This window comes from Falco cherrug, chromosome 10 (genome assembly GCF_023634085.1).
Source record: "Falco cherrug isolate bFalChe1 chromosome 10, bFalChe1.pri, whole genome shotgun sequence".
NCBI classification, from domain to species: Eukaryota; Metazoa; Chordata; class Aves; order Falconiformes; family Falconidae; genus Falco; species Falco cherrug.
Window position 1 is genome coordinate 35291400 of NC_073706.1, and position 23158 is coordinate 35314557.

Here is a 23158-nt window from a genome sequence, read left to right on the forward strand (position 1 = left end):
TTGGGTCTGAAGCCATTGTTTGAGTGTATCTCATCCTAAACTTCCTTCAAGGGATTTCTTTGTTCACACATTCCAAAATTCACTACTTGTTATAGGGGTTACTGAGGTTTAAACTTGGAATGAGCATGTGAAAAAGATTTAAAAGCATAGCATCCTGTAGGTGATACAGAGCAATAAAAAATTGCATGATTACTGAATCAATATTATACTATTTCCTGTATACTGAATTCCTTCATTTATGGTGAAAAATACCTGTCTGTTTACTTCTTATCTTCTGTAAATATCACGCCTATTTTTTTACCCCTCCTCTTTCCTCCTCCCTTTGTACGTCCTCCCCTGTGATAGAAGCAATTGTATCAGTGGATACTATATAAAGAAAAGTTTTTAGCAGAGTTCTCAGTTCGCCCACCTTAGCCACCATGGGGCTAAGAGCTGCCAGCCTTTTTCTACTCTGGCTGGCTCTTTCCTATGCAAATGAAATAAGAAAAGGTAAGCTCTAGAAATTAAATGATAGCAGATTGCCTCCTGTAAAAGGAGGAGAGAATTAAAATACTGCTGCAGAGGTAGAAGGCGGCAGTGCATTTAAATAACGCGCTGGGGTTTGAATGTACCTTAAATTTCTATAACTTTCAAATACTGAGGCTACATGGCTCAGCCAACATAGGTAGATACTGCTGTCTTTGGATAGATTGATACCTATAACTACTGTGTTAATCTCTAGTTTGATGTGCTTGGAAAATATTTTCAGTGTTACTTTTCTTTCCATGTGTTGATACTTTCCTAAGTATGTCAATTACTTTGCAGAAAGCAATTATAGGAGTTTGGGAGGTTCATTGTTACAGCAATGAAGAAAGTGGATGATTGTGCCTTTCGTTACTTTGGAATGACATAAATACTTTCTTCAAAAGTGTGTGTAGTAACATTGAACAAAGCTCAATTTGTCATTCAGGATGTTAATAATCCTTCTGTAAAAACTAATTTACTGTTATCGACTTTGAAGTGTTAAAATGGAGCTCTCTTACTGACTATTTTTTTTTAGGGATAGTTGATGAATTTTGGGCAGTGATCAGGTTTGGGGTATTGGTTTTGGGTTTTGGTCTGCTGCATCTTGAATTCAGCAATGGGAAGGAAGCATTATCTTGCATTTGGGATACCAGCTGTGAGCCCTGGGAGCACCTCTGTGTAGTGTTCCTTCTGGGGAGAGAAGCATACCAGTTTGGCTGGATGTATCTGTATGGCTGATACCATCAAAGTACAATAAAGCAGAGGTCTCCTTGGTAGTTTTGCTTTCTCAAATTAAACACTGCAAGAAAATCTTGTGAAGATGTGTGGCATGTGTGCTTTTTGTACCTTGGCAAGCTTCCCAAGTATGCTCAGGTTTTATGTTCACCCCTAATCTACAGCATCTTGATATTTATCAGACATTGTTAATTTTTATTTTTTGTTGGTATAGGTGGATAGGAAGGGAACAAATATCATCATCTTCATCTTTTGCTATTACGAAAAAAAATATTTTTTTTTCTCCTACTATGGTTATTTTCTGGCCTATCTTCTAAAGAATTTCTATTCTCTAGTAAGAGAAATCACCACTTCTGTTAGGAAAAGACAGGATTCAATAAAAGCTCCTGTTGTACACAAATCCTTTTGTAACATTTAATCTATTTGCCTTCTAGACTAGGAGTGGTACCTTGGTTTCCTAGCTGTTTTCCTTTCTAGTGCATGTTGCATCAGGGAAGAAAATAGCTCTTAGAAATATTTAATATTGCTAAAAATGATACTGTGATTTGGAATAAATTCGTATGTTTGACAAGGCAGCTCTATTGCACCGATGCACCAACTTGCTAGTGGTCAGATGGTTAAGTTTCCCCACCTCATGTAGATAAATTCGTTCGCCTCAGTGAGGATTATATGATAAACCCAGGTCTCAGCAGTATTTGTTAATGTCTTATTCTCCATTAGAGGTTCACATCTCTTCTGTTTAGTAGCAAAGACTTGATCAGGCCTGACATCTGTGGGATCACTGTGCACATAATTCCAAGTGGTTTCTACTATAAAATGCAACACTTTTCTTGGTGCTAGCTCATTCATTTCACTTTCTTCATACCTATTTCTTTTGCATCACTTAACAGGAAGGACAAGAAACCATGGCCACTATGTCTGCAGCACTTGGGGAAACAACCATTTCAAAACTTTCGATGGAGACATCTATCAATTCCCTGGCATGTGCGAGTATAATTTTGCTTCTGACTGCCGAGAGTCTTACAAGGAGTTCTCTGTTCACATCCAGCGTGCTCGCAACAGCAATAACCACCCTGAGATCCAGTATATTCTGATAACAATCAAGGACTTTACGGTGTACCTCAGACCAAAACTGGCTGTCGTGGATGGGCGGATGTAAGTTCCTTTAATATAATAGTATTTCAGAGAAATGTGCTGGGAAGATAAAAGCAGGATTGATTCTTTGCACAGCTTTCTGTATACCAACCGTTAAGGTAACTGCTACAAGCATTTCCACAAGCAAAAAAAAAAACAACCCAAAATGCCTTTTGAAATCCTGCAGAAAAATTGCTTTGAGGAGCAGTTTTAGTATTAATTGTCATTTCTATGCTAGCATAAAGGATGATTTAAATGCCAGTCAGGAAGAGGTTTGCATGAATTGTTCTTCTGGTTGTGCAGGCAACAGTGCAGCTCATGAGCCAGACCTTTCACTGGCATTAAATGCCATAGCTTCCTTTGTTTTACGGCATCCCCTTAAGTTTACCATAGGAGATGGTCTAGCAGACCCTCAGAAATGAAGATGCATTTCTCTTTTTCTTTTTTTTTTTTTTGTCTTTTATTTTGTGGCAGAGGAGAGTTGTTTTTTTCCAATTTTCATAAATAATTCTTCAAGATCTTATGGCCATTCCTCAAGGGATTGTAACAGATACAATGCAGGTCAAAGTTTACACTAATTTGTATGTGGCAATATGTACTTTTTCCACAGTGAGCTCCTCCTGTAACATGGTCACACAAGGAACTAGTCTGACACTATTACTGGTATCAAGTAGTGTCTTAACCTAGCCTTTCCTATCTTTTCCTATCCTTTCAGTGTGTGTTTATATATATATATAAACACAGAAACAAGTGAAGCAACTCATAAGTTAAGACATAGCTCTAAAGATGGAAGTTGACTGTTAGTATGTCTTAGCATAATTTAAAAACCAAACTTTTATTGTGATCCTAGGACTGGGTTTTGCCCCAAATTCATCTTTTGCTCTGAAGTTTGGAAGCCACTGCAATAAAAACCTGTTCAAAGATAGAAAATAATGTTCATTTTTCCAAGGTTCATAGCAAAATTCATAACAAAATTACATGAAGCTATAAAAAAATGCATTCTTGCCTCAAACTGGAAAAGCCCTTTATTGTGTGTGAAAAATAAGTTTAGAAATCCTTTAAAAATTGTTTTTCTTAAACCAAGCCTCTTTTTGTTTGGTTGGTTGGGGTTTTTTTTGTCTTAGGTAGTATTCACAAAACAATAGATTCCTTCTGAACCAGTTTTTGTGTATGGGAGACTTAGTTTGTTGTAGAACTTAATTTCCCATATTGCTCTTTAAATGGCATGATGCATTGACGTGTAAAATAGCATTTCACACTACTGAAGTGAAAACTGTAAAGCAGAAAAATGTATGAATTTGCCTTTTGGTACCTGATCTACCAATTGATTGAATGTTCTAGTATTATAAAGAAAGAGAAACAGTCCATGCTGTGATAGCTGAAAGGTGAAAGGTTGCCCTGTGTTTTATAATCCCTCTCCAAAAAGCATGATCTTTTAAGGCCTCATTGTCCAGAGGATGAACAATACAGCCAAAAGTAAAAGCAATGGTTTCTGACTTCCTACCTAGTATTTAGATGTGTAAGTAGTTTGGCCATGTTAAAAATGCCTGAGGTAAATAGCAAGAAAAATCCCAGTGACAGGAAATTAGGAGATAAAATTCTCCCAGAGACTAGTTAAGAGGGGATGTGCATAGATACACATGAATCCTGATAGGTAGCAATTGTGTTGGCAAATCTGTAGAAAACGAGCTGATTATTTTGACTAGGTTCCAGTTTACACTACTTCTGTTCGAACAGTCTCTAGTTCTTTAGATTTTATAGGATGAAGCTGCTTGCTATAATCCCTGTATTGCTGAATGAAGTTCAGCAGTGTGACTTGTTACGTAGTGCACTATAAGACAGATGTACGAGAACAGATCTGGTGAATTGATTCTTTATCAGAGAAAAACGTCTATGCTCAGCCTTCTGCAAAATACCTTCTATCACATTAACTTGCCTTGCTGTCACCACTGCCAGAGTTGGTCCTGCCAATTAATTAACTACTGAAACAAACTACTGAATTCCTCTTTACATGCTCCTTTCTTTTCAAACTTTTGTTGGCAGTCCCTGTCTCTGCCTGTGCTTTTTGAACTCTCTCTGGAAGAGGAGGATGCTTAGAAAGGAACATTCATTCTCTCTGAAGTCATTGTCAGATCTTTTGGTAAAGAAAAGCTTCCATTAATGTTGTTACTTCTTTCATTGAAGTAAATGATTAGTGAGTGTTTGAATATCTTCTGTTAATACCACAGTGATGATCGTTTGATTATGTTGAAGACATCTGCCATTTTGGCTTTTTTCTTAAAGAACCCACACTCTTGGGGAGGCTTTGCCTCTGAAATTGTGTTGCCTTTTAAAGGCAATGAGTTATCCTGTCCAATGTCAGAGAGAGAGGATTTTAGCCTCATTTAAACAAGGTATCCTGTGTGGCTAGGATCAGGTAGACAGATACTGTTTTCTCTATTCATTAGGGCATTTGGCTTATTGCAGACATCCGTGTCACCCCTTATGTTTCTGTATTAATGCAAAGTCTCTGGTTTTCTTCCTAGTGTGAAGACACCTTACTACAGCTCTGGTATGTTCATTGAGAGCAATGACATCTACACCAAGGTTTATGCCAAATTAGGCCTGATTCTGATTTGGAATCAGGAAGATGCACTGATGGTATGTATGATCTGAGTTGTCTTTATTGGTATTTCCTGGGTTTAACAGATTATACTGTGTACTGAACAGAAGTAGAATCTCACGAACTGAACAGAGCTAGAGTGTTAGGCTGACTCATCCAACTGACACATTACCTTATCTTAAAAGCATAACATTCATTTCTCTGCAATGTGATAGAGGTAGCAGTATGGCATGCAGATGATCTTACTCTTCTCAAGAAAGGGAGAAGGAGCTTTCTGAGAAATAACTGATGATTTTGCTATATCACTACCACAATCCAATCTACATTTTCCTTCATTTGTCTTTTAAAGGACTTCCATCATTGACCTTCCTAATTTATAGCAAGACCTAAATTTTATCCCAGTAGGGGAAAAAATGAGGAAACCCCCCCAACCCCTGTGATTTTAAGAATGCTTTCCTTTTCATCTTTATCACCATGGTGGTTACTGCCATTACTGAAACACAAAAGCTTCACTCACTTCTGTTTTTTGTGTTACTTTTTACATCTAACTGTGTGTTTATTAACTATGTTACAAATTCATTTGCAAAAGTTGTGTCTCTAGAGTTTTGAGTTCACCATCACTTCTGCTTATAGCAACCTCCCTTCCGAGTAAATGTATTTGCTTTGAAATCTCTTCATGCTCCAAATAATTATTTTCTGGTTTTTCTTTTTTCTTTCCATTGCCTAGGTGGAGCTGGACAGCAGATTTAGTAACCATACATGTGGTCTCTGTGGGGATTACAATGGAGTTCCAATCTACAATGAGTTTATCAATGGAGGTGAGTCATCCTACCATACATATGACAGAAGACAGGCTGATAAGCATTGTGCATAGGAGCATCTCAGGAGAGTAAATTTCACCTGAGAGATGCCTGTTATTGCCCCAGAATAAACATTGTGTTCCAGTGCTGCATTCCTGGTCTAAGGTTATTTTATTCCAGATGAATCATCTTGTTCTTTTCTCTACTGGCCTTCTTTTCTCATTACCACTTTACATTTTTAAGCACACTTATTCATAATAGATGTAATTCAGAGCAGAGACCTGTGTCCAACAGGCATATTTGATACCATAGTAACTGTTTTGCTTGATCAGTAGAGTCCCAGAAATCAGATGCTCCTTGTGAATTTTTTGGGCTCAGCAAGTCCTCTTTGCATTTTTTTCTCATAGATGCAAACTACAATTCAATTACATATGGAAATTTACAGAAGATCAGGAAACCCAATGCCAAATGTGAAGATCCTGATGAAACTCAGGCACTTCCAAGCTGTAATGAGCATGTGAGTATTCCTCATGGTGAACTTCACTTGCATGAGCACATGAAGTCATTCTTGTGCTATGGGGAGTTGGTCTGTGAGGAACTGGGAAGACTTTGTCCCTTCCAGGGCAAATGGTTTCTTCTTCCTTTCTTGAAAAACTGTTGCTGTTCAGAAGACAACAGTTTTCCGTTTTTAAGCCAAGACAGGAAGTGCCTAGAAGCTCAGGTGCTTATAAGTCTTAAATACTACTACTTTTCCTCCTTAGCGTCATGAGTGTGAGAGATTGCTGACTTCCTCTGCATTTGCTGATTGTCGGTTACGCCTTAATTTGGAAATGTACATCCAAGCCTGCATGCAGGACAAGTGTGCATGTAATGGAAATGAGGACTCCTTCTGCCTCTGCAGCACCATCTCTGAATATTCTCGCCAGTGTTCACATGCGGGTGGCCGGCCGGGTGAATGGAGGACAGAGTACTTTTGCCGTAAGCAGCTATATAAATCTTACAAAGAAGCAAGTATTTCATGGATATGGTGCTGTGAAACATTTAAATTCATTCTTTCTTTAGAAAACTACAGGCATATATTATACATTTCCTATCAGTAGCGCAATAAACTGCATACTATGTTCTTCCTGTTTTCTTCTTCTATCACCCTTGTTATTAAGAAATCTTTTTCAGCAAGTAGAAATTCTGTTCCCATTAAAGGACTGTGAGTTCTGATACTGCAGATGACTGGGATAATTTGATCTATTAGAAACCAAAAGAAGGAAGTATAAAGAGAGGGAAAGCAGTTCAGAAACAGTCAAGCTTTGCCAGAGGGAGTCTGGCTTGGGACACCACTGACTTGAGGGGAGTAGGGGATATGGTCTGCAATTTCTGAGGAATGATGGACTTCACACACAAATAACTGGTAGTGTCTTTCTCATTCTTTCAGCCAAGACCTGTCCTGATACCATGATCTATAGGGAAAGCAGCTCACCCTGCATGGATACTTGCTCACACTTGGGGATCAGCAGCCTTTGTGAAGAACACTACATGGATGGGTGTTTCTGCCCTGAAGGCAAGTGTTATTGTTGCTATAGTATATGGAACAAAACCTAGAGCTCCGGCAAAGGAGGTCATAGATAAAACATAAAATGTAGTCAAATTCTATCTTAAAAATTAGTACTACTACTCATTATTCCTCCCCCCCCCCCCCCCCCCCCCCCCCCCCGGGGGAACATAACTATAAGTTTTTCTTAAAACGGAGGTCATAGTTCATTAATTAATCATTGATTTTATAGTTAAATCATTTTAACACAATGATAGGTAATAAACTGTGCTTTTTACTTCTCAACAAATTGACCTCTGCTAATTTACAGAAAATCATGCTTTTTAGGTTGAATAATTCTGAGACAGTGGACATCATTTGCCCAGAAAGTGATAGTGAGGAACAGTGAGTGAAATTCTCAGACTATCAACCTTAGGAAAAAAGATTACAATTATAGTCTACATATGCCAGAAGGACTGAAAATGTAAACATGTAAATTTCTGAGATTGTTCCTCTATATTTACATTAAGCTTTTCATCTGTGTATGGTTATATAAATGGATACACTTAGATTTTCAAAGCTGGATAAAAGTATTTTCCCTGTGTCTTATAGGACAAAAAATAGAAACAGTATTCAAAAAGTAGAAACACTATTCTTCAGAGATTTGATAATCTCAGCCTCTGCTTTCTGTGTCAAGTTGAGTGCATGCCTCCTCTTGAGAGTTTCTGCTCTGTGGAAACTGCTTATTTCAGAAAAAGCTGGAATAGTTTACTGTTGTGCTTTACAGGAACTGTGTATGATGATATTACTGAAAAAGGCTGCATACCTGCTAGCCAGTGCCGCTGCAAGCTCCATGGAAAGGAGTATTCACCTGGAGAAAGCATTACCAATGAATGTGAAGAATGGTAAGGATCACGGTGGTTTATATGCCTTTCTTGGAATGGTTGTGAATGGGTCTGTGTTTTTCAATCTTCCACTTAGTCATAGGAGACTTCCTGAAAACATTTCTGCTGCATGTCAATACAACCAATTTTCTGGAAAGTTTTCTTGTATCTGTGTTATATGGCAGGGGGGAAACTTAAGGAAATTGTCAAAGATACTGTGTTAAAACACCTGGGGATATTTTGCTGTTTGCTGGGTATACAGATGTTTTCAGTGCTATCAGCTCCTGCAATACCTACAAGCACTTTTTTATTTGTCTGTTTATAGCGTCTGTGATTCAGGCAGATGGACATGTAAAGATTTACCCTGTCCAGGCACATGTTCAGTGGAAGGAGGTTCCCATATTACCACCTTTGATGGGAAGAAATACACCTTCCATGGAGACTGTTACTATGTGTTGGCCAAGGTACTGTGTACTGTAGGACTTTTTTCTTTTCAAGTAAATACAAGCATCTGTGTGCTGATAAGTAACAGCTATGAATTGTTGTTTTATTCCATTTTTATGGGATGAGGGAAGCAGAAATGCTAAAAGCTGTACTGGAAAATTCAGGATGGGCTGTAATAGCCCAAAGTGAGGAGTTCAGCACTTGCTGCAGTGGGTGGTTAACTGATTCAGATAGTAGGCTATGTATGGTGTCATTATCCAGTGGAGTCCTTCACATATAAGAAATCAAAGGATCATGCCAGCTACGTGGACAGGTAGGCTGCAAAAATTGGCAGTTCTCAGGATTAGAAGCTCTGAGCCAAATCTGTAGTAGCTATTTCTTTGTCTGAGTGCGAAAGTCCACTAGGGAAAGGAGCTAGGCAGGCTATTTTATGCATCTGTCCCTAAAATATCTGCTGCCTGTTCTAGGGAATGACAAAAGATCTTGCTGAACTATAAACCATACCAAATAATTTGTTTGAAAGACGGTTCAGCTTCCAGAGTCCGTGCTGAAATGGTGGTCTTAATAGCTAAGTTCTATTGTAATTGCTATTGTAACTGATGACTTTTTGTTTTGGAAATCATCTTGTGACAATTTTGATTGGACTAATGGATATTTATTTCCCTGTGATTATAGGGTACGGTAAATGACAGTTATGCTCTCCTGGCAGAGCTGACTCCCTGTGGCTCCACAGACAGGCAGACCTGTTTGAAGACTGTCGTGCTGTTAGTAGATGACAAAAAAAATGTAAGTGTTTTGCGGGTTCTGCTAGATATATTGAAAATTAGCATATTTTCCTTACTCTGGAGCAATAACTAATTTTGTTATTATTAGTTGCTGTTGTGGATGGTAAGGCACCTCAGACAGACTGAAAAACAGCTCAGGCTTCTGCCTTGAGAGCTCGTAACAGACCTAACCAAAACAAAAGATGACATTCAAATAAGCTGATATCTTCCACTGTTCTCTTCTCTTCTCTGTGCTATATGATTATTCTCACTGTATTCCAGGCTGGGTAGAAGTAAGAGTACCATTCTTACTCCCCTCACAGTATTTTACTTTATTCAGGTATAATTTTGTAGATGTAGTTGAGTCTTTTTCAGAAGAGATCCCATCTTTGAATGTTGATACAATCCATACTTCCTAAATATTTGTATTTTCATTCACTTTAGCATTCTGTATGGGAATTTCTAGACTATATTTATACATAATTTTGCATACATTTACACAGAATTTTCCTCCCTTGTTTCTGGTCTTCCACATCCTTGCCAGTGTAACTGGAACAAAACTAAACAAATCAGAAACCCATCATTTTATGTTTCTGTATACAGACTAGCATCTCTTCAGGAAGCTTAACAATTGGATTTCTTATTATGCCAGAATTGTGCTAAACCATTACACTAAAGCTGTGGCATATGCTTCTGTAGGGAACAGGAACTTGCTATAGATTCTGAAGGCCTGATTTTTTTTCTACTTGCTGAAACCAAAGTGCCCAATATAAACAAGCTTTGCATTTCGTTACTGCTATAAACTGTTGTAGGCAGGTGTAAGTGAAACACTGAATAGCAAGACAAAACCTTATTTGTATCCTACAGGTCTGCTGCCACATTCAGTTTTCAGACAGATTCTTCCATTCAAAGATTTTAAGTTCTAGTCACAGTCGAAACGTGAAAAATCCTCCCTCTTAATTTTTTTTATTAGTTCCTTTTCCTCTCAGTACCTGAAACCTCATTATTCTATTTGCTGTTACACAGGTGGTGGCTTTCAGATCAGATGGCAGTGTGTTACTGAATGAGATGGCAGTGAATGTGCCTCATGTGTCAGGTAAGGGACGCAGCCATCACACACCTGACTTCTCATGTAGGGGTGTGTTATTTCAGAGGCAAAAGTGGAAGAGAGGAATATGAAATTTGTTCAGATTTTGGAAAAAACTTGGGAGGAAGGTGATTTAATAATTTCATGGACAGACTGACTCTAGACAGCTGATGACTGAAAAAAATATCCCTTCACTTTTGTCATACATTTTGAATATACTTTGACATGTAGCTTGCGAAAGAGGGATTGCCATCGCTTAAAGTTAAGGCAGGTAACTTAACTTGCCTATAAAGAAGGGTGTTTAGCACTTTCCAAGTCTGGCTACGTGGTGTGGGCATGTCCTGGCTCCCAGTAATGGTGTGTCTCAAGCATGTCTACCTCATCTCTCTTCTTTCCCATGATTCATTTTTTTTCCCCTGTGGGAAGAAAGCCTGGCAGAAGGTATCTGCTGTATTTTCTGGTCAGCCACAGCAGGAAAGATGATGTGCTGTGTAGCACCCTCTTATTTTCTCACCTCACTTGAGACAGCATCTTTTTATATAATCAATGGATTTAGACAGACACTTTCAGAGGTTGACTCAGATCACCTCGTTTAGGAGCCTAACTTCTGGTGGAAGGTCACTATCAGACAGCAGCTGTGAGCTCTGGGAGTAACTTTTGAAAGGAATACAGAATTCCTCTTTATCGCTTCTTTTTGGATATGTTCAGGCAGCACACTGACACAGTATGTGTTGCTTCTTACTGGCCTATTGGAAGATGGCAAGTTACTTGCTAGAAAGGAATTCTTTATCTGAAAGAACAAGTGTTCATGGGATGATATGTTCATGGATGCTTGTGCAAAAACAATTACAGTATGTAGCTGAAAGTTTTAGAGAAGTTAAAGTGCTCTAGACAATAAAATAGATCATCTAATAAGTAGATTAAATAGATAAATAGAGCATATAATAATAGATTTACTATAAGAAATCAGTTAGCCAGTAGATGTTGGGTTTTTTGACTTTAGCAAAGCTTTTGATACTGCCTGTCAGAGTAGCCTGGGCAAACTGTCCAGCATGCAGCTAGGCAAATGTGTTATACATTTGGTTGGCTGGAAAGTCAGGTTCAAATAGTTAGTAGTAAATGAGGTTAAATCAGGTTGGTGGCCAGTCACCAATGGGGCTCCCCAGGGTTCAATTTTAGGGACATTGCTCTTTGTATTCATAAATGGTCTGGATGCAGGAGTTGAATGTACTTTAAGTAAGTTTGCCAATTATAATAAATTAGGAGGAGCTGTGGAATTCCTCAAGGGTAGAGAGGCCTGGATAGACTAGGAAGCTGGGCAATCACCAACTATATGCAATTTAACAAGAACAGTTGCACCTGGGACAAGGTAGTCCTGGTTATATATGCAGACTGGGGGATGAGAGGCTGGAGGACAACCCTGTGGAAAGACATCTGGGGGTTTGGTTTGATCGCAAGTTGAATATGAGTCAACAGTGTGCCCTAGCAGCCAGAAGGGCCAGCTGTATGCTGGGGTGCATCAAGCACAGTGTAGCTAACTGGTCAAGGGAGGTGATTGTTGCACTCTACGCTGCACTGGTGCACCCCCATCTTGAGTACTGTGTGCAGTTTTGGGCACCTCCACGTAAGAAGGGCATCAAACTATTAAAGTGTCTAGAGGAGGGTGACCGAGATTGTGAAAAGCCTCTGGAGCAAGATCTGTGAGGAGCAGTGAGGTCACTTCATTTTTTTCAGTTTAGAGAAAAGAAGGCTGAGGGGTAGCCTCATCTCATTGCAGTCTACAACTTCCTCAAGAGGAGCAGCAGGGGGTGAGGTGCTGATCTCCTCTCTGGTGACCAGCGATAGGACACCAGGAAATAGTAAGAAGCTGCACCAAGGGAAGTGCAGACTGGGCATTTAGGGAAAGGCTCTTCACCGAGAGGGTGGTCAGTCACTGGAACAGGCAGCTCAGGGAAGTGGTCACAGCACCAAGGCTGTCAGAGTTCAAGGAGCATCTGGACAATGCTTTTAGTCATACAGTATGCAACAGTGCTGGGGTAATACCTTCTCTGAAAATCTCTTGCACTTCAGATTTCTCAGCATTAATGAGTTAGCACTGAAGCTGTATTGCAGAAAATTTGAACTTGGTACTGATCCCAGGGATGAGTCGTTATAGGTAATCAGCTTGTTAAGTTAGTGGGGACCAGCATTATATTTAGTTGGCCAGCAATTTTTAGAGGAAAAAAAAAATGATTAATTTGATCCTGATCTCAGAGTTTTCATGGCAGGTGATACCTTAGAATCTAATAAGAAGTATTCTCTCAGCAGCATATGTGTGTGTTTACTTCACAGTCCATGTTTTGTTTTTCAGCCAGCTTCTCAGTATTCAAGCCATCTTCCTACTACCTCATTGTTCAGACTTCTTTTGGGCTTCAGCTGCAGATCCAATTGTTTCCAGTCATGCAGCTGTTTGCGACTGTGGATCAATCAGTTCAAGGAAAACTTCAAGGCAAGTGTCTATTCAAATGGGAAGCAAAGCCATGCTGTTCCACAGCTGAAGAATCATGTATTCTTTACACGAGTGATAATTCGTGCTACTTATTGATTGAAGAGGAAGAAACTAAAAGCAGAAAATAAAACACTGGAAGAGAATTGACTCAAGCAAACTAGAAATGCATTTTTATTTCATATTTCATATTGAAGTGACCTATCACTCCTGTGCCAGTACATGAATGTTTCTTAGAATATTCCTTACTTTTGTATTCAGTTTAATTTTTAACTGTCTACAAAACTAGGCTTTTAGTGCACTTTCTGGTTTTAATATCATCAGAAAGCATAAAAAATACAGGTTAGGGCAGTGATCTCCTGAGGCAGAGGTGCCTTCATGAAGGCTACTCTTCTGAAGAGGTTAAAGATTTAAAATAGGGCTCCTACATCTTCAGTACTTGTAGAATGCATTAATATTGAGGTGGAATATTCAGCTGTATGTACTTCTGTTTCAAATGTTTGTGATCAGTGGTCCCTTTCCCTTTGACCTTTTAGAATGAGAATGAGTAATTAGGTAAATTTTTTACTTTCTTTTTTGATAGGTCTTTGTGGAAACTTTAATGGGATGGAAGGTGATGATTTTAAAACAGCCAGTGGCTTGGTGGAAGCTACAGGATCTGCCTTTGCTAACACATGGAAAGCTCAGTCAACCTGCAATGACCAAGTAGAAAAGCTGGAAGACCCCTGCAGTCTCAGCATTGAAAGCGGTAAGCACACTAATAATTCAGATGGATTACTTCTGCCAGAATGAGCAGAAAGCATTTGTTTTATATTACTGCAACAAACGTGTAAGAGTTGTAGCGTGGCATTGAACTCTTTCTAGAGGACTGTCAAATGAATAATTAATTTCTGCAAGTACATATGCATACAAGCACTGATTTCCCATGAAATTAAAGTGAAATTTTAGTGGGTGATGGTAGAGGAATCCTGAGCTGGAAGATAGGGAAGCAAGGTCATTAATTTATATTATCTGCAAAGGCAGCTTCTATTTCCTAGTATTATTTTCCCCTGTTTTAACTTAGCTTTATGGTCCCCAGATGGAAAGGGCTGTCACAATTCCATGTAGACAAGTTGCAGCAATATGATACTGATTTTGATTTTATGATTGCATGTCTACTGCTAGATAACTGAATCGGAGAATAGAAATAAAGGTACAGTGATTGCATGTAGTTTCTCAGCTCCCCAAAGTGCACACAGTTCTGTCATTTGTGTGGCTGTATTGCATTTATGTGACAGCATAAGTAGACATGGCACAAGGAAGATAAGTGAATGTAATGAATATGATGATATAATTTCATTTTTATCCTATTTTTTTTAGCAAATTATGCTGAGCATTGGTGTTCTTTGCTGAAAAACTCAGAGGGTCCTTTTGCAAGATGTCATTTAGTTATTGATCCTTCAGAATACTATAAGGTATTGTAATTTTGCACTCTTTTTAGTACTGCTTTATTTCAGATGGATGACTAGATGTTTATCATTGTTCAAACATTTGAGACATTACTGAGTAGCTTGCCTATAAGAGCTGGTAAAATTTTTGTGGTGGTTAACTGAAGCAGCATAGCATGCATCCAGAGTATCTCCTATGAGGAGATTCTTATGGAGTGCTGCTGAAGAAAGAAGTACATTCGTTCTGGTTTCTTATGTTTTATATTTAATATACTTTTTTATTGGATTGGGTATTTGAACTGGAAAGAAGATTCAAGAGATGCAATTGTGCACACAAAGTTTAAGGCTACCCTTACACATTAGTTGCTATTAAGTCAGAAGAAAAATTAGTGAACATTTATTAAGTTTCCTGTATTTGTTGGAATGTAATACCAAACCATTTTCATGTGAGAATCTCCATGGCTTCTTTTTCCCCTATGCTCATCATTATTGAGCAGTTAGTGAGGCTTACCTGAGCAAAAAAAAGAAATTCCTAAATCTCTGCTCATACTGGAACTCAGTTGGAGCTCAAATTTTGTGAAGAACGTCACAGATCTGGTTAATATTTTGCCATTCTGATTTTTATTTTTTTAATGGATCTCTGCATTCCTAAGTTGAACTGGGAAAGAATGGTATCAAAGTCCTTTAAGACAGGTGTTGATAGGAGGCTGGCTACTTTTTAAAGCTTTAAGAGGCTTGGCTTAGATTGGGATAAGCATTCAAAACTTTAATTGTGTATGAAATGAAGCAGCACTTTCAGTCTCTGGTCTTTGTCCATTCCTTCCACCATTCTCTGATCACGGGAACTAATAAAAACAACATCAGAAAAAGGACATAGGGTATTTCATAGCAACTGAGTTGCAATTGCCAGTTGTTTTCCTGTGGACTTACTGATCCTTTCATTCTTTTTTTCAGAAATGTAAGTATGACACCTGCCTCTGTGAAGACAATGAAGAATGCTTGTGTGCTGCCCTGTCCTCTTATTCAAGAGCCTGTGCTTTCAAAGGGATCATACTGGAAGGCTGGAGAAAAAGTGTCTGCAGTAAGTAGTGGAACTATAATCCCCATGGAATTAACTAGCCATGAGAAATAAGCAGTTCTTTCTGAATTTGGCTGTCAGTGATCTCAGTGTTAAGGGTTTTGGGGTATCTTAGAAATGTCTAATGGACTGAAAAGAGACAATGCTTGTAAATGTTTACTAATTTGTGTTATATTCTTTAGCTGTAATTTTTTCATGGCATTTAAAAGTAGAAGGCACTATTTTTCACTTTCACCTTCTTTCCCCAGTTTAAACAATAATGCTCTCTCTAGCTTTGGCTAACAGAATCCCAGCCAATCATGGCTTTTACATTGTCTATGCTTATCAGTGTCTTTATCATTGTCCTTGCTTTTCATCAGTAATACAATATTATAGAGACTAGTTTATTGTTTTGTGATCTTTCTCTGATTATCAGTATGTGAAAAAAATATGGCTATGAAACTAGAAACTAATAATAGCATTTAAAAAGAAGTCTTCAGCTGGTAAGCAAGGTTAGGCTACCATTACTTGTGACTTTTGATATTTTTGTACTTTAATAAAATCTAAGAGAATATTTTTACCATTATATGCTGCACAGCCAAAGAAATCAAACTGGAAATGTCAAGGTTAAATTGTTCATCCTGCATTCCTTATTTATCAGTTTGTTTCTTTTCCCTCCAGCTAGTGAAGTTTCTACCTGCCCAGGAAATCAGATCTTCCTTTACAATCTTACAATGTGCCAGCAAACCTGCCGTTCCCTTATTGATGGTGAAAAGCATTGCTTGCAAGACTTCACTCCCGTGGATGGCTGTGGCTGCCCATATAATACATACTTGGATAACCAGGGTACCTGTGTGCCCATCTCCAAGTGCCCATGCTATTACAAAGGATCATACCTGGAACCAGGGGAATATGTCACAAAAGATGGAGAACGTTGGTATGTTCTATTGTGGCTTCTTGTTTGTGGGGATAAAGGTCCTTTTAAAATTTGCTGATTAGGTGTAAGCTGCTTAGCTTTTTTTGGTGCTTTAATGAACATTTGTAATACATTTCACAACAGCTTCAGGCTAAGCAAAGCATTATCCTGTTGCAATGTAATTTATTAATGATTGAGAAATGCAGCTTTGTTTAGAGGCGCGAGTACTGGCCTTCACAGATAAACATTACTCTGAAGCTGCACTGTTAATAGGGGTTTGTTGAGCAGAGGGGTAAAAGGAAAATAAAAGGTCAGCTATAATTTTATGTTGCTCTTTCCTTTTCTGTCAGAAAACTGTTCCACTGGAGGAACATCTCCTTGATAAGTACTCGCGGTAGTATAGGTTTTTGAAAGCAACTTTCATGATTCTGGTATTTTTAATCATGAACTCTGACAGAAGTCTGCTGCATGAATCATCAGTGCAAACTGTGAAATACTTCTTTCTCTCATCAGGCAGATGAGGCATACAGGCCAACAGATTTGCAGCATATGAATTAAATAAGCATGAAAATATACTGTGTTCCAAATGAAGGCTTTGATTTAAATTATCATTATTATCTGTTTCCTGAGTCATCAGAAAGCATATTAGTAAGGATTAATAGAATAGCTGTCATTCCTTAAAAAATATAACTTTTCTGTGCATGTAGCCTAAAGTCTTGCTACATGTTTTCTTCAAATGAAAATTCATGAGTGCGCATCAGGAGAGTTCACCTTGAAATATCAGTAGAAATTATGCAGAACATATCTGATAAATACTCTCAAATTTGTTTAAAAATCCTTAGATTTAAATTGAAGGCACTGAGCTTGCTGCTTTTTTTTTTAATTTCTACTTCACTTTTCCAGTGTTTGCCGAAATGCAAAGGTCCAATGTACCTCAGTCACAATAAGAACGAAAGGTGAGTGACATTCTGTAAAGCAAAATAAAATAAAACAAAACCATAACCCAACTTCCAAACCCAAACCTACATCTTTCCATTTGAATTCTCCACTTATTTCTTTTGCATGTTTGTTTTTGCTTTTTATGTGAAACAGTTAGGCACTTTGTTCTGTCTTCACTAAGCCTCTTTTTCTCGTAAGCATAGACATACCCCGAGATTTCTGTCTCAGTAACAACCGCCTTTCATACACATTTCTTTTGCTTTTTCTTTATTCATCTAAACCAAAAATGTACCTTTCAGGGGCAACAGAATGTTCTTCTAACAAGACGTACTTTGACTGCAATGCATCCCCAAAGTGGTCTTCGCAAACACCTATACAACTTAGCTGCCATACTCCTCAAACTGATTATGTATGTATTCAGTTTTTCTCCATGTTAAGTTTCCTTTATTCTGTATTCCTTAAATGATGCACTGCAACACAGAAAATACAGCTGTAACTAACAGTTTATTCCTTTAGGGTTTAATCTTCCTTTATTTTCTCCCCAATGATATTACTCTGTTGCCAATTTCATGATGATTACCCTTACCGTTTCCTCTTCTTTTTCTTTTTACTGTGTCTTCAGTGATCGTACCTCCCAGATGAAATTTGATTTGGGCTCTTAGAGAAACAAAAAACAATAGAAAAGAACTAGAAAACTAGAAAGAAAAACCTTCTAAAGCTAGTCAATATTAGGCTGTTTGGTTATGAATGCAGTTTTTACAGGAGTGTTTATGAAGAAGTGAAATAAAAATGCAGTGCTTTTTCATAAAGTAACAATTTCTCCTTTTATTCCTTAGTTTCAGGCAGAGTGTGTCTCAGGCTGTGTGTGCCCTGAAGGTCTATTTGATGATGGGAAAGGGGGCTGTGTTGAGGCGAAGGACTGCCCATGCTTTCATAACAACCAGTGGTATTCTTCTGGACAGAAGATAACAGTGGACTGCAACACCTGGTAAGTTATGATTCTGTACTGTCTTCTAGAGTATATTCTATGCAGTAAATTAATAGTCATGTCTAGTTTTATGTACTACAGTAGCTGCAATAGCTGCAAGTATAAACCTTTATTTTTAGGCATACTTTTTGCTATCTGAGGAAACAGAGGTAGTTATTACCCTAATATTTTCAGCACAATCTACGTTTGCAGTAGATTGTGCTGAAAATATTGGTGTAACTGATACCTCTGTTTTTAGTAGGCATCTCTTATTGGAAAAGTGCACTTATTTTTAAAATAGAAGCACTAACACTATCAGATCTAAAAAAATATATCTGGTCAGAGTTAAAAATTATGTTACAAGCTAAAAAGCAGGCTAAACTAGAGAAGATGGTAATTCTACAACACTGACATGGATATTGTGCACATTATCATGTATCAGGTGGCGGCTTGGTTTGTTCTGCAGTTTTCCAGACAGCACACTCTGGGTGAGATCTGAAAATTCCACTCTTCTGTTCTCTTCTAGTACCTGCCAAAAAGGGTTTTGGAGCTGCACTGAACATGTGTGCTATGGGACTTGTATGATATATGGAAGTGGCCATTATATCACCTTTGATGGAAAATTCTATGACTTTGATGGGAGTTGTGAATATGTGGCTACTCAGGTAATGCTTATCGGGAGGGCTGAAATGTCATCTGATTGCCTTGAAGATCTACTTTCCTCTGTGGTTTTGTCATTCTTTATTGCCTGCCATCACTTTCCCTGAGGAGTTTACACATTCTGCCAAGATAAATTCTGTATTTTCAGTGTAGGCAAGCTGTGCGAATGTCGCGATTTTTTTCTGATACTGTGGTCATAAATTGTATGTAACAGGACTACTTCATAGTGAGAGCTAACAGCTCATTATCAGTTGTGGAATGAATCAAAATTCTGAGTCTACAAAAGAAGATACTTATATTTAAGGATATATTCCTCATTTTGTTTTATTGTCCCACCTGTTTCCCAGGTTTTACCACACAAAAGACTTAGATATTTATATGTATGCAGAGACGTATGTGTATATGTTTGTGCATCTGTAAAAATATATGTACGTAGGATTTCACATATGATGCAGCAGTAACAATTTATACATTGTGAAGATTTAAATTATTGTAATTATTATGAGATTGAACTAAAAATTAAGTATCTACCTAATTTTCTTATGCTCATTTTCCCCTTTTTCAATAGGATTTTTGTGGTGACAAAAATTCCAGCGGCTCATTCAGTATCATCACAGAGAATGTTCCTTGTGGAACTACAGGAGTCACCTGCTCAAAGGCTATTAAAATGTTTCTAGGGGTGAGTAATGATACTCGGTGAGCATATAATGGTATTCAAGTATTTCAAAAAAAGTAATGCTCTGAAGTCACATCTCTAAAAGCAGCTATAATAAGGAAAGGTTAGAGGCCTTATCACATTAATCTGTGAAAGTGTAGTTTCTCAGGTACTGAAACCTCTCTCAAAGTGCTACAGCACTTCCTGTCATTTCACCCCAGACTTTAAGCTATTGGTTTCAGAATGAGCTGTATTATTACAAGCATCCAACATTTTATCCTATCATGAAAATTAGTGTTATAACATTTCTCTCTTCATCTTTCAGAAAACTGAACTGAAATTGGAGAACAAAGATTATAAAGAAATTCAGCGAGATACTGGTGATGATGTGCGTTATTGGAACAAGACAGTAGGCTTCTACCTCGTTATTGAGGCTAGCAATGGAGTGATGCTTATCTGGGATAAGAAGACTACTGTTTTCATCAAGCTGACCCCTGATTACAAAGTTAGGACCTGTCTCTTTTTCTAAAGTAGTAATATGAATAGATATATGTGATAAGAAAACATAAATGTTCTTTTATTCTGGTTCCATGTTTAATTCCTATATCCTCTACATATTGATGATTAGCTTGCATTTTTACTACCACAGCTTGCAGAGGTACTACTGGAGTTCCTTACAGTCCATCAAAATGCATTGCAGAGAATGCACAGCATATTTGCATTAAAGCTAAACATCTAAGGCATTCTGAGTTTACGGATATTAAGAGCCAAGCTTCCAAAGTAACGTAGGGGATGCGAACTGACTGTACACGCACTTAGAAACCTGCATGGAATCTCAGCCATGTCAGTTAAACCCAAACTTCCTACGGAATGTATGGAGATGGTTCTGACTTCTGAAAAGCAGCATGCTGAATTACAGAGTACTGAATTCGCTGGGCTGAATGAGGAGGTGGGGGGTTGTATAAACAGGGACATACTGTTGCTTGAGGGGGCTGATGTTCCTGAAATAGCACTACCAAAAGTTCACTAATGTGGGTAAGTTGCTAAATACTTTCAAGAAAAATTAGTTCCTGTCATTTTTTTTGGTCATGGATGAAGAAATAGTGCTTTTAGTTAGAAGTTGGAAGCTTTTAATAAAAACAGTTTTGAGCAGAATGAAATGTGCTCAGACTTATATTAATAGCTGAGTTATGATAAATTGTGAAGAATGGAAAATTAATTCTTCTCAGCTAATGGAGGCTTAGCCTCTCTTTAGCGTTGTAAGTTGGATGAAGGGCTGCTGCAGACATGGAAATACGCTAGATACAATTCATTTCAAGGAGGGAAGACATGGCAGCTGAACAGTTTGCTGAGTACACAGACAAATAAAGGTTTAATTTCTTAATTTCGAAGATGAAAATATGTCATGTACACAGAGAGTCAGTTGTCCTTTTTAATGTCAGTGCTTTGCTCTTACTTTACTAGAATCTATTTCTCACTTCCATGGTATTTTTAAAAGCTGTGGATATGTTATTTTTCTTTTCCAGGGCAAAGTGTGTGGTCTGTGTGGGAACTTTGATGACAAGTCTAACAATGATTTTACAACAAGGAGTGGGCTGCAGGAGACTAATGCTCTGAAGTTTGGGAATTCTTGGAAACAGTCTTCCATGTGCCCAGATGTCACACAAGAAATTAAGCCCTGTGATGTGAAACCACATCGGAAGTCCTGGGCAGAGAAAGAATGCAGCATCATCCAGAGTGAAGTCTTTAAAATATGTCACTCCAAGGTTTGTAGAGGGCAGTGACAGAACAGCACAATGCATTTCTGTTACTGCAGAAGCAGAGAGACCATCAGAAATAAATGAAGAGATGGTTAAGTAGAGTGACCTTCAATTAAATCAAGCAGTTCAACTTGGAGCAGTATGAGTATCTGTGGCAACAGGACTCTGTCAGTAGTGGTGCCAGCCCTGGCTGTATAAGCCCATATTAATCACCACAGTTTCACTTCTACTGCTGTGCAAGCCAGCTTCATAAATCTAACCTGAATAGGTCCATGAGTGCTGCAGTTGCACCATGTCTTGTTGAGGGACTGTCAATACCGTAAGTTCTGAAAGGCCTTGCGAGCATCAGATCCATCTTCTGACAGAAACGCGTACTATACTTGAAAGGTAGCTGTTGAAGAGACCACTGCTCCTTGTAATATTCAGCCCATGGAAGGGATCTTCTTGGAAACCACATCGCACAGTTTAGACAGGCTTAGCTGTCAGCACTGTGCCTCCAAATTGTCATAGCATACACTATGTCAGGCCCACAGCTTCCAGAGCACAGGACATAGAGAGCACTCCTCTCCATTTCTGGTCTCTTTCCTGAAGTGTGGTAATATTATCAACAGTTTTTTTAACTCACAGTGGAAAAATCACAAAGAATTACTAATTTAATTAACTTAATATGTATTTCTATGATGATTCCTTGCAGCAGCTAAAATCCAGTCCTAGTTTCTCCTCTTGCAGTCCCAAGCAAAAAATAGTGGATATGTTTTACTAATGTGTCATTGGATAAACTCCAAAAACTGGCAAGCACAAAATTCTCTGCTTCATATTTGCTGTGAAGTGCAGCCTTTCTGATACAGTTCACCACTTGGTTGGCAAAGCTTGCTGGAAGATCAGACTTCACTGGCATCAATCCAGTTTGGTTTCGATAGCAGTAAAATGGAACTGCGTTAGAAAACACTGCCAGTGACACTTGTTGGTTTTTTTTTCAGTCATAGCAAATTGTGAAGGTACTATATTACTTTAAATCTATTATTGTCCAAAATACATAAAGCAGCTTCAAGCCCATAATGTTTGTTTGCGATTTGGTAATTCTAAGAAACAGTTTCATTCCTGCTCAGCTCAATTACCATATCTCAAGAGATCTGTCAGGCTTAGTAGTTTGAAAACTAATTTGGAGATGAACTGGGGCATCATTTCTTTCCCCAACAGGTGGACCCAGTTCCTTTCTATGAAGCTTGTGTTCATGATGCCTGCTCTTGTGACAGTGGTGGAGATTGTGAGTGCTTCTGCTCTGCAGTTGCTGCATATGCTCAAGAATGTACGAAGGCTCAGGCCTGTGTTTTCTGGAGAACTCCTGATATATGCCGTGAGTAACAGTTAAACACAACTGTATCTTTCTGGCCGCTGTCAGAAAGCCTATCAAATAAATCATAAATACTATCACTGCAAGGTCATGCTGGCTATGCAATGAAATTTGTGTTTGCAGCATATCAGGGAACAAACAGAACTAGTAAATGTTTATATTCCAAATATCTTTTATTCAGCTTGCCTTTTTCTTCTTGTTGTTATTTTTCTTCTGGTTCTGCTGTTTCTTTCTTTCTTTCATTTTCTATCTTTTTTCTTCTTTTCCTCTCTCTCTCTTGGCTAGGTTTCAAGTAATCCTGCCATTTTGCTTGATAAATGTTGAACTGCAACTCCCACTGTCTTTCTCCTCTCTCTTTTTTCCAAATTATTTAAAAATTGCTTTTAGCAAAAATATATGGAAGTGTTCTTGTGTAGATGAACCTAATCAGTATTGAGTAGCTTAAGCGGTGCCCATTAG

The 23158-nt window shown here is 38.2% G+C and overlaps 1 protein-coding gene across 1 annotated transcript in view; it reads left to right on the forward strand.

The window, feature by feature from the left end:
• Positions 1-419: 419 nt before the first annotated feature.
• The window catches only part of MUC2 (mucin 2, oligomeric mucus/gel-forming), a 49122-nt gene continuing 26383 nt past the window's right edge, over positions 420-23158 (forward strand). Inside the window, exons 1-24 of the mRNA XM_055722576.1 lie at positions 420-489; positions 2130-2394; positions 4899-5013; positions 5703-5793; positions 6183-6292; positions 6537-6753; positions 7205-7330; positions 8088-8205; positions 8510-8648; positions 9304-9414; positions 10419-10488; positions 12830-12967; positions 13548-13712; positions 14324-14418; positions 15346-15476; positions 16134-16385; positions 17268-17320; positions 17603-17712; positions 18140-18291; positions 18797-18935; positions 19499-19609; positions 19911-20090; positions 21112-21351; positions 22546-22702. Of these exons, the coding sequence (XP_055578551.1) occupies positions 420-489; positions 2130-2394; positions 4899-5013; positions 5703-5793; positions 6183-6292; positions 6537-6753; positions 7205-7330; positions 8088-8205; positions 8510-8648; positions 9304-9414; positions 10419-10488; positions 12830-12967; positions 13548-13712; positions 14324-14418; positions 15346-15476; positions 16134-16385; positions 17268-17320; positions 17603-17712; positions 18140-18291; positions 18797-18935; positions 19499-19609; positions 19911-20090; positions 21112-21351; positions 22546-22702 (3355 nt within the window). The remainder of the gene's footprint in view (positions 490-2129; positions 2395-4898; positions 5014-5702; positions 5794-6182; positions 6293-6536; positions 6754-7204; positions 7331-8087; positions 8206-8509; positions 8649-9303; positions 9415-10418; positions 10489-12829; positions 12968-13547; positions 13713-14323; positions 14419-15345; positions 15477-16133; positions 16386-17267; positions 17321-17602; positions 17713-18139; positions 18292-18796; positions 18936-19498; positions 19610-19910; positions 20091-21111; positions 21352-22545; positions 22703-23158) is intronic.